Below are 14,526 nucleotides of genomic sequence, written 5' to 3' on the forward strand. Positions count from 1 at the left end.
TATAATTAATATATGAGTATAATATTAGGAGTGTAATAAGTACAATGAGAGTATAATTGACTCATAATAGTTTAAATTTTTTATACTATATATGTATATATTCTGAATTTCATAACAATGTTTTATATAGTGTTATTTCCATTTTAAAGATGAGCAGACTGAAGCCCAGAGAGAATCATAAGTTTAGAACTAAAAAGAACCTCAGAGACCCAGAGAGGCTGAATAGGCAAGTGTCAAGGGTAGATTTTTTAAAAATCCCTAATCTTCTGCCTTAAAATAGAACAAAACAAACAAAAAAAACCTCTTGCCTTCCATCTTAGAATCAATACTGTGTCTTGGTTCCAAGCCAGAAGAGAAATAGAGGTTAAATGACTTGCCCAGAGTCACACAACTAAGAATCATCTGAAGTCATATTTGAATCCAGGTCCAACTCCAAGCCTGACTTCAGGCTCTGTCCACTGTGCTACCTATCTGCCCCTAAAAGGCAGAATTTTTTAAATTTAATTTTTAAAATTCTGAATTTATCAAATACCTAAAAAAGAGCACTTCCATATAGAAAGTAGAACAGAAAAGGAGATTATTTGCAAATTGTGAATCTTTATTATGTATACCTTGCTCTTAAAAATGTAATTAATTCCACATGTTACTTTCAAAGCTTGTCGCCCTGTCTATTTCTTTTTGAGCTTCTTCAGTTCTGGGCGTTCAAAACATACTTTAGTGACCCTCTCTTTTTTCTTCTTTTTGAAAATTTTGGCAACCCTCTTGCTTACTTTCCCCCGTAGCCCCATTAAAGAAAGAAAAAGAAAAAAACTGAGTCTTTGTAATATGTAAACATAGCAGAGCAAAGCAAATCCACCCATTTTCCATGTCCAAAAATGTGTCTCATTTCGTACCTCATTCTGAGCCACTCTAAGGAGGTGGGTGGTTTCCTTCCTCTGGAATTGTGGTTACTTCATTTATCAGAGTTCTTATATCTTTCAGAGCTGGTATTCTTTAAAGTGTTGAAGCTGTTGTTAATGTATAAATTACTCTCCTGGTTCTACTCAATTCACTCTGTGTCCATTCATAAAAGTTTTTTTAGGTTTCTCTCAGCCACTCCCCTTATTATTTTGAATGTTTTTATTCTATTATATTCATATGCCATAATTTGTTGAACCATTGCCATTTGAGTGTCATTTCTTCAGTTTACAGTTCTTTGCCACAACTCTAAGTACCAGTGGTTCGAGGTACCAACTAAAGTTTTAGTATGTGGCCTGGCTGATTATTGACACTTATACAGCACTTTAAAGTTTGGAAATCACATTACATAGATGATCATTTCATCCTTTTTTACATTATGAAAGACTGAATTTGGATACTATTCTCCTCAGAAATTTGTCCACAGTAATTTCTGACTCAGAAATCTCAATGTTGGATTTTTTTCCTCCCTTTCTTTTTAATTCAAAATAACAACAATGACCTTCTGTAACACATTATAAGACATCCTTTAGAAAAAGGAGCCAACTGTTGTACCAGCTTGTAAGTGAAAATCCTGGTCAGGCCTTCTGCCTGCTCAGATAATAGTTCTGGTCAGAGCTTGGGACAAAGACTTTTCTTTCTTTTTCTTTCTTTTTTTTTTGACAAAGATTTCCTTGATATTTAATGCTTTGGGGAAGTTTTTATACATTTATTTATCAGCAAGTGATAAACATTTATGAAATAATTGCTGTGAGTTTGAGCACGGTGCTAGACACCCTTTGTCTCCACAGAGCTGAGAGTCTAAGAAACTTATTTATCTTAGAATCTTAAATCTTAGAAACATCTTAGAAATCTTAGAAACAAAGAGCTAGCTTGAATATACACCATTACAGGCTAAGTACATCTGAGAAGTGCAAAATAAAGTACTAGGGACCCTAGCTTGAATTTGGAGATGTTCATTGATTTTCTCTTGCATTCAGTTAATTCTTGTTTTGATAGCCTTTCAGTTTAGGTCATCTGATTATAATATTTTCTGTACTTTAGGAAGAGAGCTGATGAAGTGCACTTTTTTCCCCCTTAAACCTTTACCTTCCATCTTAGAGTCAATACTGTATATTGATTCCAAGGCAGAAGAGCAGTAAGGGCTGTAATAGAGAGAGAGAAGGAGACTTGAAAAATGCTGGGACCAGAAAACCAGCTGTTTTGGGGGACTGATTTCTGGGTAGCACCTTCCCTTTTCCTCCACTAAACTGGACAACTTTAATGGAGATCCCTGCTAACTACTTCCTATGGCCACTTTTGGTGGTGGGATCAAAACTGTCTTTAAGGAATATAGCTTGAGTTCTCCTAAGGGAAATTGTAATCCAGGGCGATCTTCAATTTAGGGCAAGAAACTTGCATTCAGCTCAGCCAGGCAAAAGGCTATGAGAAGAGAAATTCTCCTAACCAGCTCTTTCAAGGCAGTGAGGGGTAAGTGACTTGGCCAGGGTCACACAGATAGGAAGTGTTTGAGGTCAAATTTGAACCCAGGACTTTCTATCTTTAGACCTGGCTCTCAATTCACTGAGGCAATCTCCTGCTCCCTGATCATTTGTTTTTGACTGTGTATACAGTCTTATCTTATAGTATATCTTATACATAATATAAAGTCAGTATTTGCATAGTTTATTTTAATATTTCTTCTAATTTTTTGATGTTCTTATTAGTATTGGCTCTAATGTTGCCTACAGATGCTTAGAATGGGCTGGTTTTTCCTATTTTATAGTGTTGTCTTCATCTTTTCATAGTAAGTTATTATTATGGAGTCTTATGATTATAGGACATGTTTTATATTATCTTACTTGCATGGAGAGAGAACTGGGAACTAGAAGATGTCAGTCACTACTGACCTCTCACCAAGACTAGTTGTGAGATCTAGGGCCAACTGCTTAACCTCTTAGTTTTGTTCTTGGCAACGTTTTGAGTTGCAATAAAGGTACCATAGCAAATGGGTAAAGGGAATTTCTATCCTTACCCCTAAGGTGCATTCTGCAATAAATACTATTTCTGTAGTGCTTTAGGGTTATAACATCCTCTTCTCACAATCCATTGAGGTAGGAATATTATCCCCATTTGACAATGGAGTAAACTGAGGCCTTGAACCAGGACTGGAGTCTATTGTCTTAATACTCTGAAAACCTCATCCAGAACCTCAGGATTCTACATTCAGCACTTTTATGACTTGCCTATTATAGGAAACTTAGATAAAAAAGAATCATTTAATAGTTTGGTATATTCAATTATTCTGCCTTTTGAAGTATTCAGCCTTCTCTGAAAATATTTAAATAACATTCAATTCATTGGACTAGTTGCCAATAGTAGCTATTGTCTGTCTCAGAATGAGTGTGGTTTCTTATTGTTTTAGCTCTAGGTTAAGCACACTAGGTTGTATGTGGGGTCATATAGACCCTATATAACCCCATTAGAGTTGGAAGAGACTTTTGAGATCATCCAGCCTCATTTTATGGGTGAAGAATCTGGGACCTAGAATGGTTCAGTGACTTGTCCAAGATCATACCAGTAATAAATAACAGAGCTGAAATTGGAACCTAAGTCCTCTCAGTTGAAATCCAGAACTCTTTCTGCTGTACCTCACTGCTTCCTTTTCATGTATCCAGTCCATCTGTCCACCCACCCGTTCATTTGTCCATCCATATACCCATCCACTCATCTATTTATTTATCCATCCAACAATTTTACATTTTTGAAACTTGATTTTTATCTGTGGATTTCAGGAGAGGGACTTGGAGTATGTGGGTGGAAATGTGTATGTTTGCTTCAGTGAGAGCCAGAAGGTTGGAAGTGTTGAGTGAACTTTATTGGCTTTTCCCCAACTTCACTTAACTAATCACTCCTGTGAGGACCTAAATTGTGATGAAGGTTCAATGATATTACGGTTGGAGGGAGAGAGACTGACCACAGTCTGTACATGAGTGTTTCACAGATGAAAGACTTTTGAGAAAACAGCTGCTTCAGCTCCATGGTGCAATGGCAGCAGAAACTCCTCTTTCCATCCTGCTGCCACAGTCTGGGATTCTCACTCCTCTGCTTTCCTCCTGGATGCCACCCATAGGAGGACATCCTTTGATGAATGCTCAAGTTTCAAAAAAACTTGAAACTGCCTTGTTTCTGAAATGGAGTTGAATCTTGCTTTAGACCTTTAGGATTATAATATGCTTTTCTCACTACCCTATGAGGGAATATCAAGTATTATTCCCATTTTACAATTGAGGAAACTGGGGCTTAGAGGCAGAACTTGAACCCAGGCTTCTGACATTCAGTCTATTATCCTATTATGCTTAAAGCATTATCAAAGAGTTCTTGTCATTGTTGTCCCAGTTGTGTTTTAGTCCTGTCTAACACAAATGAAAGCCTCCTCTTGTTATTGTCAAGTCATGTCCATCTCCTTTGGGTTTTCTTGGCAAAGGTACTGGAATAATTTGTCATTCCTCTCTCCAGCTTATATGACATATGAGGAAACCGAGGCAAACAGGGTTAAGTGACTTGCTCAGGGTCATATAGCTAGGAAGTGTCTGAGCCCAGATTTGAACTCAGGAAGATGAATTTTCCTCATTCCAGGTTCAATTCTCTATCCATCTAGCTGCCCATCATTTTTGTGTCTTGCCTATTATAGGAAAGGAGATTCAAAGCCATGGTTAGTCCCTATTTATGCCTGTGTACAGTCAGTGAATAAAAGAAAATCTATCAATAGAGTATAGGAGAGAGGCTTTTAAACTCCTGTTGCTCTCCCTTTGCTGATTTTCCTGAAAAAACCTTAGAAACTTTCTGGAAGCTTATATACTTGTTTAAAGGCAGAAGAGAGTAGAAGATCCTAGAAATCAGAGCCATAAATATTCTTAGTCCCACCTTCATTTGACAGATAATTAAAGCAAGACTTGGACACATCAGGATGGAGTGGGAAAGCTTGGAACTTGGTGTCGAAGAGACAGGGACTCTTATCATTTATGATCTGTGTGACCATAAATAAACTGAGTCTCAGTTTCTTTATCTTATTAGATGGAGATAATAGCACCTGGATACTTGGATTATCTCATTCACAAAATTGTTTTGAATAAAGCATTTTGCAGATCTTAAATGCATTTCTCTTATTGGTTTGGTACCCAAGGCCATACAGCCAGGAAATGGGGAACCAGAGTCCTCTGATGACAAATTCAGGGTTCTCTCCATGGCATCACACTTGAGTAAGAGAGAGACTGTGAGAAGTTGTTTCATTTGAATATTGGCCTTTTTAAAGTGTGGGGCTTTGTAGGACTCTGAGTATGTTCTGACCACTTGTATGATGGTGAGTTAAGATCATTCCTCTTATCAGGACAGTTGGGTTCATATCCTGGCTCTCTGACACTTAGGATTGATCCCATGTGACCACGGGCATGATGATGACCATAACAACAGTTTAGAGACACTTTGTGCATGAGCATTTCTGTAAAGTATTCATTAAAGCTTTACAACAGTATTGTAGGCAAGGCAATTCAGATGTCATCATTCCATTTTATAGATGAGCCTTAAAGAATGGAGCTGACTTAAGTAGGGTTACCCTGCCAACATGTGGGAGATGCAGGATCTGGACCTAGTCTTTGACCCTAGTCTGCTTGCCTTTGAGACTTGTTATTACTGTATTATGATTCTTCTATCTTATTTATGTAGTGAGTACTCATTAACTAAATTGATTAGTTCAAGGGCTTAATGTCTTGTCAAAAAAAAACCTCTTCCCCTTTCCATGATTCCCTTCTCCATCTGCTATTTTCCTTATTCTTTTCTCATTTACCCCCTCCTTCTTGCGCTTTTTACCTCTTTTTTCTTTTTCTTCCTTTTTCATAGGTAAGTACCTGACTTAGAAGAGGACTGCCAGAGAAGGTCCTGTTAGTTCTTCATATTGAGGCAAAATTATTATTCATTATACTGATGTCATAATATTCATTTTAAGGATACTTTGGGAAAGGCCAATGGATTAGGGAGATGTAGAATTTTCCAAACCCTTCTAACCATGTCATTCATCAATGTGGTGTTTTGAGGCATTTACATATTCATTTGTAAGCTACTTTGCCCATAAAAAGAGAGGCTAGAATAGAGCCCCCCCCCAAAAAATGCACTGGGATTGTAGAAATGTTCTTTGGAAAGGAGCTCTGTACTTTTCAGAAGTTTGTGTTTTTATTTCATAGCCAAAGTCATATATCTACCATGCTGATTGTACAGAGTCAGAGGCAAGTGCTGAGAGAGCATTTCAAAAATTGAGACCCAGTTCATTTCCAAAATGGATTCCATCTGTGTTGACTTTGGCCATCCATGCCATCCCGCCCAACTCAGTGAAGCAGCCGGTGCACCAAAGGGGGCTCATCCAGACAAGTACATTTGGGTTTCATTTCCTCCTTTCACTCCCCCCACCCCAATGTTTGCAGAATAAGTCTTAAAACAAGCATATTTCAGATATCTATCTAGGTAGGAAGAGACTGTGGTGTTGTACACCAACAGCCAGTGAGAGGCAGGGGGTGTGTGGGAAGAAATGGGGAGGGAGGGGGAGGAAGGCAGGAGGGTAGAAAGAGGGGGGAGAGAGAGAGAGAGAGAGAGAGAGAGAGAGAGAGAGAGAGAGAGAGAGAGAGAGACAGAGAGAGAGAGAGACAGAGACAGAGAGAGACAGAGACAGAGACAGAGACAGAGAGAGAATGAATATAAAAAATGGGTAAAAAAGGTAGGGAGACTGGATGGAGTAATATGCAACATATTTTTTTTTAAACCCTTGTCTTAAAGTCAATAAGTGTATTGGCTCCAAGGCAGAAGATTGGCAAGGGCTAGGCAATGGGGGTCAAATGACTTGCCCAGGGTCACACAGCTGGGAAGTGTCTGAGGTCAGATTTGAACCCAGGACCTCCCGTCTCTAGGCCTGGCTCTCAATCCACTGAGCTACCCAGCTGCCCCCTCTATGCAGCATAATTTTTGACAAGGGCCAGAAAGAGTCATAAAAGTTTGAATTCTAGTAAGAATAGGCAAAGACTCAACTATTAGAGTGAAGAGATATAGGGGTAGAGTCCTGATTATCAGTGGAAATGGATAGATAGACACACACACACACACATATAATATATATATATATAATTTTATTGATATTCTTTTTGTATTGCCAATATTTCTCCCAATACCCTCTCCCATCCTCTTTCCCAGATAGCCAGCATATATAAGTATTTTTTGAAGAAAAAAAAAGAAAAAAAAAAGAAAAAGACAAGGGAAAAAAAAGCAAAACCAATTAATACTTCAGAAAGTCCCTAAATATATACAATGCTTTACACCTGTGGATCTTTCTTCCTTGCTAAGGAATGGGGTCGGAGGCTATCTTTTTACATCTCTTGTTATTTGTAATTTTGTTACATTCACTTTTTTTGTGGTGGTGGTTCTTTCCTTTCCATTATTGTAATCATATATATTTCATTTCCATTGCTCTGTATCATGTCCTGACAATCTTTCTCTTTTTCTTGGAATTCATAATAATATTGTTACATTCCTCTACTACTATTTGTATAGATATTCTCCACTTGATGTATCTCTACTTTATTTCCAATTCTTTGCTGTCACAAAAGTGCAGATATTGATATCTATATCTTTTATAGCTAGATATATCCATGTATATCTAAGTATATAGAGATAGACAGACAGACAGATAGATAGATAATTGATAATAGATAGATAGACAGATAGTTTGATGTATATGGAGATTAATTTTTTTATCAATATCCTCCTTGGGGTATATCCCTAATATAGTCTGCTCTAATCAAGCCTAATCTTTCCTCACCATATCAGCTGTGAGAAAACTGTCTTACCTTTCAAATTTTGTTTTCTCCAGGTAACCAATCTTTATATGGCACAAGGCCTTTTGCTATCCTGATCACCCTTCTGTAGGTGGTTTCTAGTTTTTCAAAGACATTTCTAAAATTTAGTACCTAGAACTGAACAAAATGCTATAGATCTAGTCCAGCTAGAACATAGTGTCCCCTCCTTCCCTATTCCTGGATACCCACTCTGTTAGTGCAGCCCAGGATTACGTTAGCTTTTTTGGATTGCCATATCACACTTTTGACTCATGTGGAACTCAAAGCCCATCGAAACCCTGGGTCCTATGCAGTTACGTTGTTGTCTCGTTTTACTAAATCCAAAAGTCTCACTTAGTTTTGCCTAATCCTTCACTTAATACATCTTGCAGTTGTGAAGTTAATTTTTTGAACCCAGTTGTTACATTTTACATTTATTTCAATGGCCACATTTACCTCTGTTTTAATTCATCTTATTCAGCTTGGCACTAATTCCTAACCTGAAGATCTTTTTACTTCCACATTTTGTAATTCCGTGTAATAGCTATCCTTTAGAAACCATTAACAAATACTGGAAACAAACTTCTGAGTAAAACAGAGTAAAAGGGAATCTATTGTAAATGTACATTTCATAAAACTTGTGGTCTACAGACTACCAGCATCCCGAGACACTGAACTTTGAACTGAGAGGGCTATATACTGAGAGAGATCAAAAATTCAGTTTAGAGAAGTCAGCCAGGTGGGGTCTTTCTTGGCAAGAAGGTTGTTTTCTGCCTTTGGAGGCATGCTCCCTCCTTGGCCAGAAGGTCTACCAGGTGGGATTTTTTTGTTATAAAGGTCACATCCCCCCTCGAAAGCCAAACATCTTCTTGACAAGGGCTGAGGTTTTTCTTGTCAAGAAGGCTGGACACTTTCCTGACAAGAAGGTCTGAGGTTTTTCTTAGCAAGAGGACTGGGCACCTTCTTGACAAGCAGGTCTGGGTTTTTCTTGGCAAAACAGTCAGATCTTGTCATATCTTGTACCCCTCCTTTCCATGTATGGTAATTATGAAGCTAGACAATGTTATTTTGTAGCTTCAGAGTCAAATGAGATAACAGCCTCAGAAACTCCTGGATATATTCCAAGACACTGAAGGCATGCACAGACTTTCCTTGGCAAAGACATTAACAGAGAATTCTATTATTAATTTTAAGCATACTCTAATTATTCTTCTACACAGTAACTCAATTAATAATTGGAATGACTCTTTACCATTGATTACAAGTTAGCATTAAAATACTGATTATTTAATAGAATTATATGCAGAGGATATAGTTATATAGAGCCATAAAACAATGGCAATAAAGTGAAGTTGCTTAATTAGATTATCTTCTATAGCCAATTGAAATGTATGGGATAATACTCCAATCTATGCCTGCAGACAAGGCAGTGATAAAAGTACCAAATAGTAGAGGACAAGGAAGCAACCCTGGGTCACTCGGCTACAGATTTCCTTTCCAAATTGATAGTGAACCATCAATCATTGCCCTTTGTGTCCAGACCTAATCAGATCCTAATTTATCTAATCTGACTACTATCTTTCCACTTTGTCACCAAAAATAGCATGGGATTTTAGAATGCTTTGGTACAATCCCTGCAAAAGATGATGCAGCATACATACCTCAATTGAGAAATGGAGACCATTGTAGATTGTTCATTCCTAATTTGTAACCCATTTCCAATTGCTATTTGCCTCCCCCTTCTTTGGAAATTGGTTTATATGCATGTATTTTGAGTTTCTTCATATCTCTCCATGCTGTTGCCCCCAGTAGAATGTATGCTGTTCGACAATACGTAGTTTGATTTTTTTCTTTTTTCTCTAGTGCCATGCACAGAGCTCAGCACATAGTAGACTAATAAATAATTGTTGAGTGAATGAAAAGGAGGCTTTTAAAACCACAGACATCATTTTGAGATTCAAAAGAGTCCTCTAACCACTAGTAGTAGAAACATTTCTTAAGAAATTAGCTTCTTGGAACACATGTTGACCTTAAAAGAGGTCACCACATAGTAATAACTTTTTTTTTAACAGAACATATTTAATTTCCATTTTAGCATCATCTTAACATTCAAAAACATCTGTCAGTTAATACAAAGGTAATTTAGTAATTTGTGCTTTGTCATTTGTCTCTATTCTGTTTGGATCAAAAGAAAAGGTCTGACTTTTCTTGAAAAATAAACACTCAAAACTAGAACTCGTTATTTTTCCTTAAGTGTTTAAGGACCCTATAGTCAAACCCAAGTTTTTTAAGTAAAAAAAAAATTATTAGTTTTTGTTTCATGTGCTTAGCCAAGGAAAACATTCTAATGATAAATTCAAGCCAGGATTCAGCTAGTGAACACAGAGTGGTTCATGTCAAGAGTTTGAGATGATGTTACACCCCAAAGGTGACAGCAGAATATGGAAAGGAAAGAGAATTAGAAGTGGAAAAAAACACATATCCTCATCAGAGCAAGTCTATCATATGATAGATTGTAATGCTTGGTGATTTGAAGGTGTAATCCAAAGGCCTGGGTTCTAGTCTTGTCTCTGCCATTTGCTAGCTTTGTTTTCTTAGATAGCATCTCTTTTTCCTCTGTCTTGCTTTCCTTATCTTCAAATGGGAGTAATAATAATTACTACTATTATTACATTAATAATTATTACTCATACTAATGACAATCATTAACATGTCATTCATTATATAACATATTAATGTAGAATCAATAATTGTTACTATTAATAACATAATTCTATTATTTGTTACATAATGTAATATAGCATCAATAATCGATATTAATAATATAAGTATATTATTATATAATAATTATTAATGATATTAATATATTACTTCTTAGATAGTATATAATATAATTATTGCTATTACTAATTATAATTATTATTAGAATGATAAATATTAGTAATAATTACTACACCAGTTATGGTTCTTCTATTCTGCCTTTTAGTTTTGTCAGGATCAAATGAGATAAAGCAGTACCCCTTAGATCACACAATTTAGCCACCTCATTAGATGACAAGTACCTTGGGAATCATAGAATCTTAGCATTAGAAGGGACCTGAGACAGCACCTTGTTCATCTTCCCACCCAGAGCACATTCAATGGGCAAAACTCATATGATAGAGATCTCACTAGCTCATTAGTAGCTAATCAAATCTTATTCTCCACTCCATCTTCTCAATACTGAAGGGCTGCCAACAATCTAAGTACATACCATTGCCAGTAGGCACTGGGTCTCATTTATCCATCTTCTCAGCAGGAGAGCCTAGCAGAGTACTTACATTTAACACAGTGGGTGATCATTATACTTTCTGATTATGAGGCAGCTAAGTGGTGCAAATAGATTGAGCTCTAGACCTGTAACCAAGAAGAGTCAAATTTGGCCTGATGTGTTTTCTACACATTTATTAACCTCTGTCTCAGTTTCCTCCTCTGTAAAATGGGAATAATAATGGCATTTACCTCCCAAAGTTGTTGCAAGTCTAAATAGAATAATATTTGGAAAGTTCCTTGCTAACCTTAAAGCAATATATTCATGCCAGTTTTTATCATCATTTTATGAATCCTTTTTGTACAGTTGGGGACACATGTAAAAAATGAGAATATTTCAATTCAAAAAGTGGTGAAAACTTATTCCTTCTTATTAATTGAATTAGAGATTCATTCTGGCATAGTAGAAAAGGTTTTGGTTTTTGGAATCAAGAGACTTGTGTTCTAAATCAATTGCAGCTATGACCCTTACTGGGCAAGTGACTTAGCCTCTCTTTTTCTCAATTTCTGTGCATGTAAAATGGGGATAAGAATAGCACCTATTTTCCAGGGTTGTTGTGAAAATCAAATGAGGTAATAATTGTAAAGTATGGTATCTGGTGCATAATAAATGTCATATGAATGTAAACTGCTATTATTATTAGATACCTGACATTTGTCACCTTTCACTTCTTTGGACCTCAGTATGGGAGGTAATTCTTGCATTACCCACCTCAAAGGGTTCTCATGAGAGAATTATGTAATAAACCTTAAAAAGCTATGAAAATGAATATCATTTGAACACATGGCTTCCCAGATGTGTAAGAATGAATTTTAAATAGGCGGCCAGCCTCCTACTCAATGCTGAGTACAGTGTATTGTGGACCATTTTGGACTTCATAATTGGAGGGAGATGTGGAGGGTTTGGAGCTAGACCAGAGAAGAAAATATGATAATTAAAGGTCTGGGAAAGAGGCCTTGTGAAGAGAGTCCAGAGGAACTGAAGTTCCATGAAGTCAGGGGAATAGAAGCCCGGGGGTGGAAGAGAGATCTCTGTCTTTGAGTATAGGGAGAGAATCTCATGCAGGTGGTGGATACTGAATTATTCCTTCTCTTTATGAGGAAAATGAAGGGTGGCTACTCTTCCAGTGGGGAGATGAGCCATTGTAAAAAGATTTTTTGGCCATAAGAATATCAGTGTCTCAGAATAGGTAGTTGTGGGAGGAGGTAGTGGTGTCTCTTTTTGGGAAGAATTTTAGTGAAAAAATGGATAAGGATAGTTAAGTTCCCTACCCCTACAAGGTCATCCTGGGGTAGAGGTAAAACAACCACAGGTATCAGGCTTTATAAACCAGAAAGAGCCAGCAGCAGCATTTGTGTGGTTGCTGTTGTTTTTGTCTACATAGAGAATCCTTGACTATTAGGTGGGGATCTACTTACTGTTCTTGTTTCTGAGCTATTCCCAGTAGATCTCTCCATCTATAGAGCCATTGTCTTGTCTCCAGGAGTTTACTGGGATGACCAGAGGAGTAAGAGATTGCAGCTGTCAGTGCCTTCAACTCTCCTGCCTTCTTCTGTAACCACCACTTAAAACTGGGTCTAAATTTTGGCCCAATAACTTTTTACCCATGAGCCAGATTTGTCCCTACTCTGGGCCACATTTTCTTTTTTTTTTTTTTTTAAATGGGGAGATTGAACTGGATGGTTTGTGAGCATCCTTTCATCTCTGTTATCTGTAAAGTTACCTTCTGGTTCTAAGATTTTTTCTTATGAACAGGGTTTTTTTTGTTGTTGTTGTTGATGTTATTTTTTGTAATTTGTTATTGTTTTGTTTTTAATATTTAGTTATTATTTTGTTTTATGTTATTTGTTATTAAGGCAAGTGATTTGCCTTAGTAATACAAGGTTAAGAGGTAGGTGGAGAATACTGGAAAGCTTGTAAATCAAATAATCCTTTCATAGTCAAGTCAAAAAGCATTGAGTCCTTGTTATGTGCTACACACTCTGCTAAGTTATGAGGATACTAAAGAAAGCAAAACCTCCCAACAACAACAAAAAAAACAGTCCTTGTCTGTAAGGAGCAGCTTATAATTTAGTGGAATAGCAAGATATTCTGACAGGAAAGAAGGAAGGACTTATCATTGGCAAGGTCCCTGATGAATACTGAACTTTCTCTGAAGTGATTGACTTATGTCTGGGCCTTATAATAAACCTTGACTCTGTTTTTCTCATTTAGCCACCAGACAGTGGGCCTCCACCATTACCAACATCTTCTCTCCCAGAAGGCTATTATGAAGAAGCTGTGCCGCTGAGTCCTGGAAAAGCTCCTGAATATATTACTTCAAGTGAGTAACTCTGTCCTGGAAGGGGCAGTGGATTTTATGAAGGAATAGAACTTGACTGGCCACTTGTTACCCCTGTGACCTCACAAACTTGTCTAAGGGTCTTCATCTGTAAAATGAAGATGGCAGAAGAGGAGAAATTATTGAGGTTCCTTCCAGCTTGAAAATACCATGATTCTATAATTACAGAAAATGTCTTAAGATTCATGTAAGTGTTGTTATTGGGGAAGTTCACAAGAGAAAAAAAATTAGAGACACATCATAATAGTGTCTGATGTGGAACAGGTATTTTTAAAAAACCTTTTCCTTTCATCTTGGAATGAATACTGTGTATTGATTCCAAAGCAGAAGAGCAGTAAGGGCCAGGCAATGGGGATTAAATGACTTCCATAGAATCACACAGCTAATAAGTGTCTGAGGCCAGATTTGAACTGAGGACATCTCATCTCTAGAACTAGTGCTCAACCCACTGAGCTACCTGGTTCTACCCTAAGAATAAGTATTATTTTTAAATGAAATAATAACTAAATTATTTTATTATGTGAAATATCAAATTACAAAGGGATAGTTTTTAAAAATATTTTTATTTTATTTTTTCAAGATCATTTATTTAATTAATTAATTTTGAATATTTTTCCTTGGTTACATGAATCATGTTCTTTCCCTCCCCTCCTCCCCGCTCCCATAGCCAACATTCAATTCCACTGGGTATTACTTGTGTCATTGATCAAGACCTATTTCCATATTATTAATATTTGCAATAGAGTGATCACTTAGAGTCTATATCCCCAATCATATACCCATTGAACCATATGATCAAGCAGTTGTTTTTCTTCCTTATTTCTGCTCCCACAGTTCTTTCTCAGGATGTGGATAGCTTCTTTCTCATAAGTCCCTCAGAATTGTCCTGGATCATTGCGTTGCTGCTAGTAGAGAAATGCATTACATTCAATTGTGCCACAGTGTATCCTTCTCTGAGCATAAAAGAATAAGTATTCTTAAGAGTTATTGAGTTACCCCTCACTAGAGGTCTTCAAGTAGTGAATAGATGATATAGAAAGAATTCTTAGTCAGGTAAGGAT

General features: G+C 36.9%; 1 protein-coding gene across 5 annotated transcripts in view; it reads left to right on the top strand.

The window, feature by feature from the left end:
• AFAP1 (actin filament associated protein 1) overlaps window positions 1-14,526 on the top strand; it is a 231,405-nt gene that overhangs the window by 90,228 nt on the left and 126,651 nt on the right. For all 5 annotated transcript variants that reach the window (XM_007496781.3, XM_001364753.4, XM_056802392.1 and 2 more), the window contains one exon: window positions 13,339-13,447. In XM_007496781.3, coding sequence (XP_007496843.1) covers window positions 13,339-13,447 — 109 coding nt within the window. The remainder of the gene's footprint in view (window positions 1-13,338; window positions 13,448-14,526) is intronic.

This window comes from Monodelphis domestica, chromosome 6 (assembly GCF_027887165.1).
Source record: "Monodelphis domestica isolate mMonDom1 chromosome 6, mMonDom1.pri, whole genome shotgun sequence".
Lineage (NCBI taxonomy): Eukaryota > Metazoa > Chordata > Mammalia > Didelphimorphia > Didelphidae > Monodelphis > Monodelphis domestica.